Genomic DNA, 18,880 nt, shown 5'->3' with positions numbered 1-18,880 from the left:
AGAATTGGAGTCTCCCTGCGTTGTCCAGGCTGGTCTTGAACTCCTGGGCTCAAGTCATCCTCCCACCTTGGCCACCCAAAGTGCTGGGATTACAGCTGCGAGCCACTGCACCCTGCCAAATTGTATACTTTGAGTGGGTGAATTGTATGGTATGTGAATTATATGTCAATAAAGTTATCATTTTTTAATCTTCAGGTCTTACAGAAAAATTAACTCAAAATGGATTACAGATCTAAGTGTAAATGCAAAACTATGAAACTTCTAGGGGAAAACAGAAGAGAAAATCTCCATGAGTTTGAGTTTGGTGTTGAGATTTTACACCACCACCAAAAGCATGATGCAAGAAAATAAAATTCGATGTTCTGGGCTTAATTAAAATTAAAAATTTCTGCTCTGTGAAAAACTCTGTTAAGATAAAAAGACGAAGAACTTGTAAACAAAATATATAAATAACTCTTAAAACTCAACTATAATAGGCTGGGTGTGGCGGCTCACGCCTGTAATCCCAGCACTTTGGGAGGCCGAGGTGGGTGGATCACAAGGTCAGGAGATTGAAACCATCCTGGCTAACATGGTGAAACCCCGTCACTACTAAAAATACAAAAAATTAGGCGGGCGTGGTGGCAGGCGCCTGTAGTCCCAGCTACTCAGGAGGCTGAGGCAGGAGAATAGCATGAAGCTGGAAGGTGAAGCTTGCAGTGAGCCAAGATCACGTCACTGCACTCCAGCCTGGGCGACAGAGCGAGACTCCATCTCAAAAAAAAAAAAAAATTCAACTGTAATAAACAACTCAAATAAAAAATGGACAAAAGTAGCAGGGGGTTGTGGCTCACGCCTGTAACCCCAGCACTTTGAGAGGCTGAGGAGAGAATTGCCCAAGAAGCCGGGAGATGAAGACCATTCTGAGCAACAAAGCAGGACTTCATCTCTACAAAAAAAAAAAAAAAAAATCAGCCACGTGCAGTGGGTGGCATGCACCTGTAACCCTAGCTGTTTGGGAGGCTGAGGTGGCAGGATCCCTTGAGCCCAGGAGTTTGAGGCTGCTGGGAGCCATCATCTCACTACTGTATCCAGCCTGAGACACAGGAGACCCATCTCTACAATTTGAAAAAAAAATTTATTTAAATGAACAAAATATTTGAATGGATACTTTACCAAAGAAGACACATAGATAGCAATAAGCACATGACAAGATGCTCAACATCATTTACTTTAGGAGAAATGCAGATTAAAACAAAAATGCAATGCCACTATACACCTATAAGGATGACTAAACATAAAAATGATAATAGCAATGGCTAGTAAGGATAGGGAGCAACAGGAATTCTCATTCATTGCTGATGGTAATGCTAAATGCTACAGCCACTTAGGAACATATTCAGCAGTTTCTTGGCAGTTTCTTAACAAGCTAAACCATCTTATACAATCCAGCAATCGAGAACCTAAGTATTTATGCAACTGATCTGAAAATTTGCATCCACACAAAGACCATGCAAATGTTTAATAGGTTTATTCACAATAACCCAACACTGGAAGCAACCAAGGTTTCCATTAATGGATAAATGAATAAACAAAGCATGGTCTAATCATATGATAAAATGATAAAATACTATTCAGCTATCAAGTCACAAAAAAATGGATAAACCTTAAATGCATATTGGTAAATGAAAAAAGCCAGTCTGAGGCTATATACTATTTGGGATTCTAGAAAAGGCAAAGCTATAAAGACAATAAACAGATCAGTGGTTCTGGAGGGGGTGATGAAGACGGCAGGTTGAATACGTGGAGCGTGGGGGGTTTTTAAGAGTGATGAAACTGTTCCGTATGATACTGTAATGATGGATACCTAACACGGATCTGTCAAAACCTATAGAACTTCACAGCATAAAGTAAGCCTTAATGTGGGTGAATTAAAAAGAAAATCATTGAAGATGTTGAGAGATCAGGATGGAATGCAGAATGTGACAAAAGAATATAACTATTACAAATATATTAAACAATGTCACAGAAGAATGTGGAGGAAAGGGATGCTGGCCTAAGTAACCCTGGAAATGAGTGGCGCCTGTAAGACTAAAAGGAACTGTGCATAAGCATTGTACTACAGTTGATACATTGTTTCTGAGGAGTATGGGTTAACTATTCTGAAATCACTATATGTACACACTGGAACTGAACAATTCATTACATAGATGGCAAATGATGGGGGCCAGGTTTCCCACTGTTGGAGTGGAAGGTTACATAGAAGCAAGGGGAGGAGACTAAAATGATCCATGTGGTAATGGACTGGAGTCAGAGAATCTGCATGAACTCGAGGGTAACTTAATAGATACAGATGGTTATATACAAATTTTTTTTTTTTTTTTTTTTTTTGAGACGGAGTCTCGCTCTGTCACCCAGGCTGGAGTGCAGTGGCGCGATCTCGGCTCACTGCAAGCTCCGCCTCGCGGGTTCACGCCATTCTCCTGCCTCAGCCTCTCCAAGTAGCTGGGACTACAGGCGCCCGCCACCATGCCCGGCTAATTTTTTGTATTTTTAGTAGAGACGGGGTTTCACCGTGGTCTCGATCTCCTGACCTCGTGATCCGCCCGCCTCGGCCTCCCAAAGTGCTGGGATTACAAGCGTGAGCCACCGCGCCCGGCCTTATATACAAAAATATTTATAAGGCCCCATGCCAAGGGTCACGCCTGTAATCCCAGCACTTTGGGAGGCTGAGGCAGGAGGATCAATTGAGCCCAGGAATTCAAGGCCAGCCTGGGCAACATAGTGAGACCCATCCCTACAAAAAGCTTTTTTTCTAAATTACCAGGGCATGGTGGTGTGTGCCTGTAGTCCCAGCAAATTGGGAGGCTGAGGTGAGAAGATTACTAGAGCCTGGGAGGTTGAGGCTGCAGTGAGCTGTGATTGTGCCACTGCCCTCCAGCCTGGGCAACAGAGTGAGACCCTGTCTCAAAAAAAAAAAATTAACTTTTTAAAAAGAAATATTTGCCGGGCACGGTGGCTCATGCCTGTAATCCTAGGACTTTGGGAGGCTGAGGCGGGTGGATCACCTAAGGTCAGCAGTTGGAGACCAGCCTGGCCAACATGGCGAAACCATGTCTCTACTGAAAATACAAAAATTAGCTGGGCATGGTGGCTCATGCCTGTAATCACAGCTATTCAAGAGGCTGAGGCACAAGAATCACCTGAACCCAGGAGGCAGAGGTTGCAGTGAGTCAAGATCATGCCACTGCACTCAAACCTGGGTGACAAAGTAAGACTCTGTCTCAAAAAAAAAAAAAAAAAAAAAGGCCCGGCTAGGTGGCTCAAGCCTGTAATCCCAGCACTTTGGGAGGCCGAGGCGGGCGGATCACAAGGTCAGGAGATTGAGACCATCCTGGCTAACATGGTGAAACCCCGTCTCTACTAAAAATACAAAAAATGAGCCGGGCGTGGTGGCAGGCGCCTGTAGTCCCAGCTACTTGGGAGACTGAGGTGGGAGAATGGCGTGAACCCGGGAGGCGGAGCTTGCAGTGAGCTGAGATTGCGCCACGGCACTCCAGCCTGGGCGACAGAGCAAGACTCCGTCTCAAAAAAAAAAAAAAAGGAAATATTTATAGATAGCGGTATATACATGAGTTAGCGTACATATATATTCTCTTGCTTTCAGCTGAGGGCCTAGAAGCAATGACCCCTTAGTAGCAACAAACACATCTAGTACCAAGACATTTGTTTCTAATACTATCCTTTAATAGAAGAAATCAAGGCAACCTTGGACAAATGGCTAATTCTAGGACTGGGGCAGGAAATATACAAGAGGAGTCTGGAGCATCTTAATAGTGCCAGAAAGTAAGGTAAGTGCTTTAAAAAAGAACCCCAAAATCAAAACCACAATGATGGGTATGTCAAAGGGCAATAGGAGCAAACTGAAAGAGCTCCTGATGGCCAAAGCTCGAATAATTTGAGTAATAAAAGTAATATTGAATTAAAACTCAAAGTATAAAAGAAATACCCATGAGTTCATAGTGATAAAAATAAATGATCAAACAAATAAATACGTGGGAGAAAAGAGACAAACCTCCCATGTGGAAAATTCCACATAATTTATGTAGAAACTCTACCCTCAAGAAAGAGAATAACTTCTCACCCTGTGAAGTGTGGGCCGCATATAGTGACTTCGTTCCAAAGAGTACAGCAGGAAAGGGGGGAGTGCAGAAACTCCACAAACGCTGCCTGAGCCAGGTGATCAAGATCAACATCAACAGCAATGTCGGGGTGATAGTATGTGCCCTTGATAGAATGCAACGAGAATGGCACTTCTGGGGTGAAAACCCACAACCTCAGTCTAATCATGAGGAAAATGTCAGACAAATCCCAATTGAGAACATTCTACAAAATATATGACTCGTACTCCTCAAAATTGTCAAGGTCATCAAAAACAAGGAAAGTCTGAGAAACTGTCAGAGCCAAAAGGAGCCTAAGGGGATATGACTAAATGTGATGTATACCCTGGATGGGATCCTGGAACAGAAAAAGGACATTAGGTAAAAGATACAGAAACCTGAATACAGTATGAAATTTAATCAATAATAACGTATAATACTGGCCCATTAATTGTGACAAATTTACCAGGAGAAGGTGTTAATAATCAAGGAAACTAGGTGTAGAATTCTCTGTACTAACTTAGCGATTGTTTGTGAATAAATCTAAAACTATTCCAAAATAAAAATTTATTTTTAAAAATTCTAAAATTTTAGAGCTGGAAAGGAATTTAGTAACTGTTTAGAACAAACTCCACATTTAGCAAATTAAGAGGCTGAGCTCAAGAGAATGAACTGTTCAAGAGCAAGTGACTGCTATTAGACTCTGCTTCCTTCCTAAAACATTCAACACGGTGGAATCACTTCGTCAGCTACAGATTCTCTCTTCATAAACTTTATTGTCACTTAATAAATACTTTTGTTAAGTGCTTCCTAAAGTCAAAGTCTTGTCCAAAGAGCCGTTTAAAAAAATGATTTGCAGAACTCACAGAGCTCAGGAATATAAGATGACAATGTGTTTCTTAATTAAAAATTAAATCGGCTGGACGCGGTGGCTCATGCCTGTAATCCCGGCACTTTGGGAGGCCGAGGCAGGTGGATCACCTGAGGGCAGGAGTTCGAGACCAGCCTGGCCAACATGGCGAAACCCCGTCTCTACCAAAAATACAAAAAATTAGCCAGGCATGGTGGCTGGTGTCTGTAATCCCAGCTACTCAAGAGGATAAGGCCGGAGAATCGCTTGAACCCAGAAGGTGGAGGTTGCAGTGAGCCAAGATAGCGCCACTGCACTCCAGCCTGGGCAACAGAGGGAAACTCTGTCTCAAAAAAAAAAAAAAAAAATTTAAGTTAAAACACATTTTGTCTAGGGTCCATGCATATCTAGAGTGTTGTATTTTTAATCTAGGAGCATACAAAAATCACAATAGTGGCACATGTGCTTAGTTACCTATTATAGATTTATGTAATTAACCTCTTACATTTATGTCCAACTAACCATGGCATCAAGTTTGAGTTTTCATCTTACGGGATCTATTTTCTCTTGTTCTAAAGAATTTCTCCAGCATTACCTCTCCCCCTTCCCCAGTGTTCTGGTCCAAACTGAAAATCTGTTCAAAAGGCACATAAGCCATGTACTTTCAGGATATTAAAGGTTAAGTTTTCAAGAATTGGATTTAAAATGTTTACTTTCCTAACCCTAAAAAATTTACATGCTATAAAACCCAGTGAATCCTGGGCATGGTGGTGTGTGCCTGTAGTCCCAGCTACTCGAGAGGCTGATGTGGGAGGATCTCTTGAACCCAGGTGTTCAAGGCTGCAATGAGCTATGGTTGTGCTACTGCACTCCAGCCTGGGTGACAGAGTGAGACCTAGTCTTTAAAAAAAACAAAAACAAAAACAGAAAACGAACAACAACAAAAAAAGTGAAAATTCTATTCTCTTGGTATAATTTGTTGTTGTTGTTGTTGTTGTTGTTGTTTAGACAGAGTCTCACTCTGTCACCCATGCAAGAGTGCAGTGGTGCAATCACGGCTCGCTGCAGCCTCAATTTCCTGGACTCAAACCATCTTCCCACCTCAGCCTTCTAAGTAGCTGGGACTACACGTGTGCACCACCACACCTAGCTAATTTTTTAATTTTTTGTAGAGATAGGTCTCACTGTGTTGCCCAAGCTGGTCTCGAACTCCTAGCCTCAAGTGATCCTCCTGCCTCGGCCTCCCAAAGGCTGGAGATGTGAGCCACCACAACCAGCTGTACAACTTTGAAAGGTACAAATGATTCAGATTGGTAATGGAAATAAAATCCAAAACCTAAGTTGTAAGTATAGTCACTGTAAAGATGAATCATACACATCTTTTAAGTGGTGAATTATATTAAGATGCTACCTACTAGCTAATTTAAATTTAATTTACATTTTAAAACCTACATTTATTTTACCAGGCATTTTTGCCATCTTTGCTATGGTAACAACTCTAAAATCTCAGTGGATTACACCACCATACATAGCCTGTTGCTCTGGTCCACACTGTAGCTCTGTTCCCCTTATCTTCCATTTCCTAGGTTGAGGAAGCAGCCACAATCTGGAACATACTGGCTCTGAAGAGAGCAGAAGCTAGAGAGCTACAGGAAGTTCATGATGCCTCTTAAGCTTCTGCTTAGATGTAGGCATCTGTTGCATCTGTTCATATCTCTTTGGCCAACGTTATGACATAGACATACAACCAATTCCAAAATCACTGAATGAGGACATAATACTCCAGAAGTCAAGTGCATGGGAAAATACAAACAGTCCTCTTACAGAAAAATGGGAGAGTAAAAAACTGCAAACAACAATACAATCTTCCACCCAAAGGATAACTTGCTTAAAACAGACAACTATAAAATATAATCACCTCTATCTTTCATCTTCATTCTGCCATTTTGGGTGGTTGTCATAAATTATGCAGTTTTCTATAAAGCTTAAAGGAAGTATTCTTCTAAAGGTTCAAATTAAGGTGCTGAAATATGTAGGTTCCAAATATTAAAATTCTTGTCCTATTTTGCCATGATAATAGTTTTCTGTCACACGTCAGAAAGAAATGTTCACTGTGCTTATGCCTCTGCTGCAATCTCTGGACTCAGAATGGAGAAAGGAGCATTATTTGATGAGCACTAGAGACACGATATTTATTTTTATTTTTTTGAGACAGAGTCTTGTCCAGGCTGGAGTGCAGTGGCAGGATCATGGTTCACTGCAGCCTTAACCTCTCAGACTCAAGTGATCCTTCATCCTCCCAAGTACCTGGGACTAAAGTTGTGCCACCAGACCTGGCTATTTTTTTTTTTTTTAAATATCCCTATGTTGCCCAGGCTGGTCTCGAACTCCTGGGCTCAAGAGATCTTCCTTGGCTTCTCAAAGTGCTGGGATTATAGTTGTGCACTACAACACCTAAGATATTTAAAAAACAAAACAAAGCCGTTGGGCTTCCTGACCCTTAGACTGGACCCTAACCCCCTTTGTTTCTTTTCTTGTTGAGACAGAGTCTCACTCTGTCACCCAGGCTGGAGGACAGTGGCATGATCTCAGCTCACTGCCTCCAAGATTCAAGTGATTTTCGTGTCTCAGCCTCCCCGCAAGTAGCTGGGATTACAGGCGTGCGCCACCAGGCCCAGCTAATTTTTGTATTTTTAGTAGATATGCGGTTTTGCCATGTTGGCCAGGCTGGTCTTGAACTCCTGACCTCAAGTGATCCACCCACTTCAGTTCCCAAAGTGCTGGAATTACAGGTGTAAGCCACCACACCTGGGCCCCACTTTGTTTCTTGATAGTTAAAAGTAATGCCATATTCCTTTGATTCTAAAAGACCATGGATTTTCAGATGTATCAATGAAATAGCTTTAAGAGAATAAAATGAAATCCTGTAAAACATGCTTACCCACTGTAAAATAAATCTTGATTTTTCTTTCTTTTTTTTTTTTGAGACGAAGTTTTGCTCTTGTTGCCCAGGCTGGAGTACAGTGGCATGATCTTGGCTCACTGCAATCTCTGCCTCCTAGGTTCAAGCGATTCTCCTGCCTCAGCCTCCTGAGTAGCTAGGATTACAGGTGCCCGCCACCAGGCCCGACTAATTTTTGTCGGGGTTCCGCCATGTTGGCCAGGCTGGTCTCGAACTCCTGCCCTCAGGTGATCTGCCTGTCTCGGCCTCCCAAAGTGCTGGGTTACAGGCGTGAGCCACCACACCCAGCCAAATCTTGATTTCAGCAATGTTAAAATAGAATGATGATAAGCGCAAGGATAAGGTCAAAGAAAACTCAAATTTACTAAATAGCAGGCACTGTGAGTTGCTAAATCCATTTTCATTCTTTATTCCACAAATGTTTTATGTATCCATGCTAGGCCCAGGAACTACAATGAGTAAAGGTCTGAAGGCTTTTTTAGACCTAGCGGGGGTAGAAATGCTTTCAGATACACATAGCAAAACTGTACCAACCATAGTTTAGACCAATAAGGGTAACAGATGATAGGGGCTTTTTTTCCCTTGTCACATATGAAGAAGTCCAGAGGAAGACAATCTAGAACGGAATAGCCACTCAAGGATGTCATCAAGGAGCCAGACACCTTCAGTGTTTCTGAGTCATCATAACTTTCTTTCTCATAGTCACATGGTTGCTATATCTCCTGGGATTACACCTGCTTTCTTTTTTTTTTTTTTGAGACGGAGTCTTGCTCTGTCACCCAGGCTGGAGTGCAGTGGCCCGATCTCGGCTCACTGCAAGCTCCGCCTCCCGGGTTCACGCCATTCTCCTGCCTCAGCCTCTCCGAGTAGCTGGGACTACAGGCGCCCGCCACCACGCCCGGCTAATTTTTTTGTATTTCTAGTAGAGACGGGGTTTCACTATGGTCTCGATCTCCTGACCTCGTGATCCGCCCGCCTCGGCCTCCCTAAGTGCTGGGATTACAAGCGTGAGCCACTGCGCCCGGCCCTACACCTGCTTTCTAATCCAGAAGTGGAAAGAGCCTTTTCTTTAAAAGTTTTTTATTTCATCCTAGGGAGTCCTCCCCAGGAACTGTTGAGCTAAATCTCATTGGCCACAACCATGTTATGTGGCCACTCTTGGCTGCAAGAGTCTGGGAGGGCAAGTACTATTATCTTGCCTACTGACTTCCTTGCAGAGGAATCTAAGTAAGCGGATGGTTGGAAATACATGCTGAGTGAGCCAAACTACATTCCAATGCGACAGGGCAACCACTATAACACTACTACAAGATACTTCAGAATCACAGCATGGTTTTGGGATCAGTGAAATTTGGGCTGACACTTGAAAGGACAATTTATTAGGTGGACAAAAGTACTCCAGGCAGAAAAAAAATAACAGGGCCAAACAGGCACAAAAAAAGCCAAATTGTCACCTGTGGAATTTGGGTTTGGTGGCTAGAGTCAGCTGGAACAGGAGCTCATGAAGACCCGAACATGTGATTCTAGAGTTTAGCCATCATCCAGAATATAACAGAACCCTGGCGAAGGCTAGAATTGTTTTCTCAGCAATCTTGGTTCTTGGTTCTTGGAGAAACCAGGCTATGTGTGTGGGCTTCAACTTAGAACTACTGTCCTCACAACCAAATTAGCCTCAAGTAGTCACCTGCTTTTTCCTCACAGCAACTCCTTGAATTTAGCTCTCTTCTGTTCAGAAAACAGTACTCTGAAATCTTTGCCCATTTGCCAGATGTTGGACCCATCCTGTGTGACAGAACCACACAGATTCTCGGTCAGTCTGTTTGCATCAAGCTTTGGTCTCATCAGCCATCTGTGACAGAGCTAACTGTACTACAATGTACACATTAAATAGATCCATCTACTCTAATGCTCTTCCTTGCATTAGCATTCTCATATCTGAAGGCATTTTATACCTATATGAGCCCTCTGCAGCTCCATCCATCTTAGTGAGCTGTGGGAAAGGGAGCTGAAAGATTCTGACAACCTTAATAAAGAAATTATTTCTGGTTAACAGTCACATTAGTACAGTGAGGACACATTCTTAGCATCAAATAGAGCCTAGGTTGTAATTCCCACTTTGTCGCTGCATGGGACCACGTGAAAGCTATTTAACTTCCTCACCTACTTTTCTACCCAACAGGAACTATGAGAATTCAAAGATAATGTATATGAAAGTGGTTTTAAAATCAAAGAGCAATGTCTGATGTTATGCAACTAGTTAGTGCATGGTGAAACCACAAATGTAACTTTGGCTTGGAAATGTAAATTCTTTTTTTTTTTTTTTTTGAGACGGAGTCTCGCTCTGTCACCCAGGCTGGAGTGCAGTAGCGCGGTCTTGGCTCACTGCAAGCTCCGCCTCCTGGGTTCACGCCATTCTCCTGCCTCAGCCTCTCGAGTAGCTGGGACTACAGGCGCCCGCCACTACGCCTGGCTAATTTTTTGTATTTTTTAGTAGAGATGGGGTTTCACTGTGTTAGCCAGGATGGTCTTGATCCGCCCACCTCGGCCTCCCAAAGTGCTGGGATTACAGGCATAAGCCACCGCGCCTGGCCGGAAATGCAAATTCTTAGCATCCCCAGCGTACAATAATTATGTTATTGAATAAATTAATGAATGCTAATAAATCTTTAACTTTTCCATCTGTTTCAAAATAGAGAGACAGGGGCAGTTTGAAGCTTTTATCTCCCTCTTCACTTCCAAGGCTTTCTCCGTGTATCCCAAGAAAGTGTTTTAAAAAAAAGTCCCGGTTATATGAGGTCAGATGTAAATACGTTATTTCTAGCCTCCACTGACTAAAAACTATGGTATGGTATGCTTTTATTAGAGAATCTTAACAAGAGTTTATTTGGTCATGGAATTGCAACAACCAATGCAACTTCAAATTTATTTACCAGTCACACAAAATAGTAACACCATGGTATAAACACATTTCAACAGGTCTGTCTCTGTGGCAGATTACTATCAACAATTGTTTCACTCTACATTTCCCCAATCATCATCTCCTTTGCCTTCTCTATATACAGGATGGAAAGCAAAATTCTCACCTTCCCAAAGGCATGTGCAGCTAAGTGTAGTCCTTTCATACAGTTCTGACTAAGAACATGTAGATGAAAATCTCTGGAGAGGGTTTCCCAGAAGTATGATGAAGATTATTTTTGGCTAGGGCACAAAGTCTAAGTCTCTTTTTTCTATTTAGACAATGCACTTTTCACAATACAGTACATGTCTGAAGTTGCTTGGAGAACAAATCTATGTGACAATTAAGAACTGTCTCTACACTGACACCTAAGATATCTGTTCCTAGACACCACGGAAAACTATGTCCTAACAAGATAGCATTGTCTCCCCTTTAGGTATATGATAGAAGTAATCAGATTAGGACGAAGCTGTCCTCTCTTAGAAGTGCAAATTATACAGCTATGGGTTTGACGCATCACAGCTGGACAACCTAGGTCCTAAAATGTTATAGCAGTGTCAAAAAGTAGCTGGTAAAACAATAGTCTCTTCAACAAATGACGCTGGGACAACTGGATACCAATATGCAAAAAATGAAGTTGGACCCTATACCTCATACCACGTACAAAAATTATATCCACAACCTAATTATAAGAGCTAAAACCATAATAGTCTTAGAAGAAAACAAAGGAGGAAATCTTCATGACCTTAGATTTGGCAATGGACTCTTAGATATAACACCAAAAGCAAGAGCAATAAAAAAAGAAAAAAAAAGAACAATAAAAGAGGCAATAAATTAGACCTAACCAAAATTTCAAGCTTTGGTGTGTCAAAGAACATTATCAAAACAACTCAACAACAGAGACAAAAAATGTGATTAAAAAATGAGCAAAGGCAGCTCCTGGGGAGGCTGAGGCAGAAGGATCACTTTAGACCAGGAGATGAGGCCAGGCTGGGCAACACAGCAAGACTCCACTTCAAAACACAACAAAAACAATGGGAAAGGACTTAGACATTTCTCTGAAGAAGGTATCGGACCAGGTGCGGTGGCTCACGCCTGTAATCCCAGCACTTTGGGAGGCCGAGGTGGGCGAATCACGAGGTCAGGAGATTGAGACCATCCTGGCTAACACAGTGAAACCCCGTCTCTACTAAAACTACCAAAAAAAAAAAAAAAAAATTAGCCGGGCATGGTGGCAGGTGCTTATAGTCCCAGCTACTCAGGAGGCTGAGGCAGGAGAATGGTGTGAACCCGGGAGATGGAACTTGCAGTGAGCCGAGATCACACCACTGCACTCCAGCCTGCGCGACAGAGCGAGACACCATCTCAAAAACAAAACAAAACAAAACAAAAACAAAAAAAAAAACGATATCTAAGTGGCTAATAACGTATGAAAAGATGCTCAACATCACTGGTCATTAGGAAAATGCAAATAAAAGCCACAATGAGGTATCAACAACTTCACATCCAGTAGCGTGGCTATAATTTAAAAAAACAAAAGGAAATTAACAAATGTCAGTGAGGACGTGGAGAAATTGGAAGACTTGTGCATTGCTGGTGGAAATGTAAAATGGTTCCGCTGTGGAAAAGTTTGGTAGTTCCTCAAAAAGTTAAATGTAGAATTATCATATGACCCAGTACTTCTACTCTTATGTATCTAAAAGAATTGGAAACTGGTATTCATATACATGTACACACACGTTCATAGCAGCATTTACAACAAAAAGTGAAAATAGGCCGGGTGCGGTGGCTCATGCCTGTAATCCTAGCACTTCGGGAGGCTGAGGGAGGCAGATCACCTGAGGTCAGGAGTTCCAGACCAGCCTGGCCAACATGGCGAAACCCCATCTCTACTAAAAATACAAAAACTAGCCGGGCGTCATGGCACGCAACTGTAATCCCAGCTATTCGGGAGGCTGAGGCAGGGGAATCACTTGAATCCAGGAGGCAGAGGTTGCAGTGAGCTGAGATGATGCCACTGCACCTCAGCCTGGGTGAGAGAGAGACTCCGTCTCAAAAAAAAAAAAAAAGTAAAAATAGCACAAGTATTCACCAAAAGATGAATAAACAAATTGTGATATATACAATGGCGTATTATTCAGTCATAAAAAGAAATGAAGTATTGATATATGCTACAATAAAAATGAACTGCAGAAACATTAAAGAAGCCACACACACACAAAACTGCAAAAACATTAAAAAAAAAAAAAAAAAAAAAGGCAGTTACGCCTGCCCAACACTGTCAATGTATTATTAGGTTGGTGCAAAAGCAATTGCAGTTTTTGCCATTACTTTTAATGGCAAAATGCCACTGACCTGTTCACTTTAAACTGGTTAATTTTATGTGAATCTCACCCAATTTTTTTTAAAGAAGTAGCCAGCTCCTGAGACCAAAATATAATCAGTATGTCACTGACTTAGTGTAAAGGTACTGGAAAACCTTTTTTTTTTTTTTTTTTTTTTAAAGAGATGGGGTCTCGCTATGTTGACCAGGCAGACCTTGAACTCCAGACCTCAAGCAGTCCTCCCATGTCAGCCTCCCAAAATGCTGGGATTACAAGTGTAAGCCCCCATGCCCAGCCAACTGGAAAGCCTTTATTAGGATATTAAATGGTATAAAGCTAAGAACAAAACCAAACCTCCATTCTTGAGTAGCTTTTGAGGGGGAATATCCATCCAGTTTTTTTGTTTCTTCTTCATCTCTGCTTGGCTTTGAACATTTCTCCTGTCATTCAATAACTACTGCTCAAGATGAGCAGAGTAGATAAAAATGCAAATCAGTTATAATCTTGCTAACTGTAAACACCTCTGGCATAATGAAATCAATTATTGAAATATAGATGTGGTATTTAAAAATCAAGAAATAGGATTATGGGATTAATAGAGGTCTTCGTTTCATCTATCCATGCAATATCATTATAGTTTAGCAAAGATAAAAAGACTGCCACTCGACTACAGACGTCTTTCTCAGAATTCCTCCGTCAATTTTAAGCAATCTTATCAACGTCTTGAGTGCTTGGTAGTCAGATTTCACTGTACACTTTTACCCATGTCTGAGTTCCCCAGGACTGCTGTAACAAACAACAGAAATTTGTTCTCTCACATTTCTGGAGTCTGAAATCAAGGTGTTAGCAAGGCCATGCTCCCTCTGCAGGATCTATGGAAGAATCCTTTGCCTCTTCCAACTTCTGGTGATCCCAGGTAGTCCTTGCCCTCTGGCAGCATAACTGCAACTTTCACTGCCATCTTCACATGGCCTCTTTTCATTTGTGTATGTCTTCTCCTCTTCTTATAAGGACAGTAGGCATTGGATTTAGGGCCCACCCTAAATACAGGATAAATTCGCCTCAAGATCCTTAAATAATTATATCTGCAAAGACCTTATTTTCAAATACAGTAGTCCGCCCTTAACCATGATATCACTTTTTTTTTTTTTTTTGAGATGGAGTTTCGTTCTTGTTGCCCAGGGTGGAGTGCAATGGCGTGATCTTGGCTCACTGCAACCTCTGCCTCCCAGGTTCAAGCTATTCTCCTGCCTCAGCTTCCCAAGTAGCTGTGATCAGTTATGCGCCACCACACACAGCTAATTTTGTATTTTTAGTAGAGACAGGGTTTCACTATGTTGGCCAGGCTGGTCTCAAACTCCTGACCTCAGGTGATCCACACGCCTCGGCCTCCCAAAGTACTGGGATTACAGGCGTGAGCCACTGCGCCCAGCCCATGATTTCACTTTCTGTGTTTTCAGTAACCCAGATTAAACCACGGTCCAAAAATATTAAATGCAAAATTATAGATAACAATTCATACATTTTAAGTAACTTCTATTAGAGTATACTGTTACAACTCTTTCATCTTATTAGTTCTGCTGTTGAGTGCCAAATTCATCAACTTTATCATAGGGATATGTATGCATAGGAAAACAAACAGTATATATAAGGTTCAGTACTATCTGTGGTTTCAGGCATCCACTGGGGATCTTGCAAATGTATCCACCACAGATAAGGGTGGGGGTGGGGGGTGGCTACTGTAAAGTCACATTGTGACATTCCAGGTGTACATGAAATTTGGAGGGACACTATTCACTATATCACACAAGCAACATAATGCCTCTTTTGACACAGTAAGATTTAAAAAAAAAGACTCTCAAATTTTAATTCAGCTTGATAAAATTAGAATTCTTCTGAGGCAGTTTCTTTTTGAGACAGGAACTCACTGTGTCAGGCCGGAGTGCAGTGGCGTGATCACACCTCACTGCAGCCTCAAGCAATACTCCCACCTGAGCCTACTGACTAGCTGGGACTACAGGTGCACCACCACACCTGGCTAAGTTTTAAAATTTTTGTAGAGATAGGGTCTTGCCATGTTGCCAGGTTGGTCTCAAACTCCTAGCCTCAAGCAATCCTCCTATCTCAGGCTCCCAAAGTGCTGGGATTATAGGCATGAGCCACTGTATCTGGCCTCTGGGGAAAACTTTTAGAAATATGCTTTTAATTTTTGAAAGAAAATTAAACCAAACAAAAATCAAATCCCTAAAACTGAGTATTCCCATTTATTTATTGGCTAAAACTGATGATGAAAGAAGAAAAAGTACCTTCTGATAGAAATAAAGCATTATAGATCAGTGCTATTTATAATTTATTACTTATTAAAGTAACTTCAGCTTTCTTATAACAATTCAATAAGCCCTCTCCTAGAACTCAGGAGCTTTTAAATTTATGTTTTTACTAAGAAAACCTTTTTTTAAAAAATCCCTAAGCTATATGTTTTTAAAACATTTAAAATTGTTAAATTTTGAAAGTGAAATTATAACCATCTTCAAAACATACAGTAAAATGTATTACGTAGTCAAGTATCAATTATTTCAAATAGCATGACAATTTAACTACAAATAATTTCAAATCCTAACAAATATAATTACCTAATGTTTAAGTAATGTTATAAATAAATTACCAAATGAGAAGACAGTATTGGTTGACTACATTTTACAAACTATAAGAATATATCCCACACTTCATATATTTTAACACCCTGGGGTATTTTTCTACATTAATAAAATTCATTCTATTATAAATTTTCAGGAATTCTTTCTGATGTACCAAGATTTCATATGAAAAAGCAGAAGCTATTTTTTTATTTCTGATATGAAACAGTAAGTATGAACCCAATGTAGAAATCTGAAGTTAGACAATTCCTTTGGCAGAAAACAATTATAAACAGGTCTTAATATAAATAGAATCCATAAGCTCATAAAAAGGAAAGTACACAACCCTGTGTTTCTTAACACTGAAAGAATCATCGGTACACAGATTTAAAATTATTTTTATCTTTCGACAGCCTGCAACAAAAAATTTATTACATATGGCAAAAAATAATTTTTAATTTAGGAGAAAGAAAAAAACTTCTGCATGTATAAACTTTCACCGATAAGTGCCAATATATAATATATATATATATATATATGTCATGTTTTATTATTTTAAAACTACATTATTTATAATGGCTGATCCCAATTTAGTGGGTGTGCAGTAATTATACTGGCTCAAAGACATGCTGAATTAAGCTTTTATAATTGAGATCACAATTATACATGAAATACACAAATATTAAAATAAGTTTATTAAATAGAGTTTGGGAGAAAAAAATGTAAGAAATTCCATATATATGTAAATGTTGACTATTATCAAGAGCAGCTTTGGATTTTTTTAAATGTTTTTTTAAAATTATTATCTTGTAAAGAACAGAAGATTTGTTTCCAAAAAGTAAGGTGTCATTCAGAAGTATATAATTGAATTAACATAAAGGAAAATACTGAATAAAAAACAGAACATGAGATATTAAAGGTTAAAACTTTGTTCAGTTATTTGTATCTGAAGTTAAGACAATGATATAAACTGAGCTTTCAAATACTGCTAATTTTTCCACTTAAATGTAGATCAAGTACCATATAGCCTATTTTGTTCTAGAATAAAGTTTCTTTGAAAAAGGAATATATTTATAATCAAATTTCTGTAGATAAATGGCAAAATTTTCAGAGAACTAGCTTGAAATGGATTTAGTAGTAAGAATGACTGCTTTCTTTAAAAAAAAACAAATATAGAAATCTTGCTTCCATGTAACTTTTTAAAAACTAATGTCCATTGTTTTTCCCAGTCTGGATATGTTTCCATACATGTATGTATTTGCAATTTCTGTTTTCCAATATGTAAAAAGTTGGTAGACAATGAAGTAGTGTGCAAATTTTTAGGAGAGAAAACAATCCCTATTGGTTTACTACCAAACTCTCACAGTTATATAGAATCTATTAGCACTATAAACTAACTCAAAATGCAGGCTTCAAAAAAACTGCTTCAATACCTCCCTATTAATCTGTCACCTTCTATGAAGTCATCACCTGCTATTATTCCACAGGCTGAGAATTACTTCTGAAAGAAATGGTCAATTTTTTCAACAGCTTGGTATCTTGACAGCTTAGCAACGGTACTTGAATCACCTCTTTAAAAAGACAACACATCACTAAAAACACACTTATCATCCATGCTTGGTGTATCTCACAACAAATTATTAGGAATGTCTCATGGCTCAAATTCACACGCAATCCCATAAAAACGATATGCAGCATCTCTGCACACCACATTGCAGGAAGAAAAACAAATGGACCATATCTTCATTAGAGAATAGCCAAAGTCACTTGAAAAGGTTATTAGTGACAATTCTAAATACCAGAGATACATGTAGGAAAGAAAATGTTTTTCCTCAGGGAATGGAAATGTTTTGTGGGACATTCCTTCACAGTTGGCATGACTGTTTGGGGGACTGACTAAATGCTTTATCACACATCTGCATTTACAAGGTCTTCACTGTTAATCACAGAAAACATTTTTGTTCCTTCCAGATTGCTCTTGCTTCTGTAGGCAATTATATGCTAATTATTACTCAACATAACAGTGAGAGCAAAAGTGACAATACTGCAAACACAACTGCAATTTAAGGAGCCAAAAAGAAATACGCTGGCAAGCTAAATGCTTACACACAAAAAAGTTAGGCTTTTAAAATAACAGTGTGTGAGAAACTCTGAAAAAAATATTTCAAGTTCTTCAGTGCTCTTATGACATTTTAGGGGGAAACAGTGGTTTATTTAAAATAATATTTTAATCCTCCTATCTCATACTGTTTATAAGTATGAGATACTTATGACAAACTCACTCTGTCGATCATGCTACTGCACTCCAGCCTGGGTGACAGAGCGAGTTTGTCATAAGTATCTCATACTGTTTGTCATAAGGCTACTTAATGAGTATCTAGATTTATGTAGAGAAATCTGAAAGTAAGACAAAACTAACTGAAAGCATCTTTAAGCTGCCTCTGATCAAAAGATTGACTTCAAACAAACTGGTCTGAAAAAAAAAAAAAACCCTTTTATGGCCTTGTAGAATGAGAGAGGTTTTTGTGCTTTATTTATTCATGGTCCTTTTGAGTTGAGAGGAAAAAAAGTTTTAATATTTTCAGGTTGGTATCACAAGGACTGAATAATACACTTATGAAGGCTTTCAAGAAAATGCTTGCTTTGTTTCTAAAGGAGAGGCTGCTGATGGTAATTTGTGTGCTGCTGTGCAACTGGATGAGCTGGAACTGTCACCGGAAAGCCTGCCAGTTGAGGCAAATTGGAAGTAGTGTTCTGATAAGATGACATATCCACAGACATCCCCATTTGCTGTGTGTAAGCAGTTGTACCAGTAGCTGACTGTAGGTTAGAGTTCTGGTTCATATAAGTAGGATTGGAAACAGTGTCTTGTCCAGTGCTACAAACAAAATTTTAAAAAGAAAACCATATTTACTTTTCAATATCTAAGGTTACAGTTAGAGATCAATCATCATGACAAAAATGCCTTTTCCATCTTCTTTTTTTTTTTTTTTTTTTTTTTTTTTTTTTTTTT

General features: G+C 39.8%; 1 protein-coding gene across 3 annotated transcripts in view; it reads right to left on the bottom strand.

The window, feature by feature from the left end:
• Positions 1-16,047: 16,047 nt before the first annotated feature.
• STAM2 (signal transducing adaptor molecule 2) overlaps positions 16,048-18,880 on the bottom strand; it is a 65,485-nt gene continuing 62,652 nt past the window's right edge. For 2 of the 3 annotated variants that reach the window (XM_058441985.1, XM_032755715.2), the window contains one exon: positions 16,048-18,745. In XM_058441985.1, the coding sequence (XP_058297968.1) occupies positions 18,517-18,745 (229 nt within the window). In that variant the 3' untranslated portion in view covers positions 16,048-18,516. The remainder of the gene's footprint in view (positions 18,746-18,880) is intronic. The other variant, XR_009214394.1, reaches the window with a different exon arrangement.

Source organism: Hylobates moloch, unplaced genomic scaffold (assembly GCF_009828535.3).
Source record: "Hylobates moloch isolate HMO894 unplaced genomic scaffold, HMol_V3 SCAFFOLD_1, whole genome shotgun sequence".
In the NCBI taxonomy this organism is placed as follows: Eukaryota; Metazoa; Chordata; class Mammalia; order Primates; family Hylobatidae; genus Hylobates; species Hylobates moloch.
This window is presented reverse-complemented; position numbering and strand designations above follow the sequence as displayed.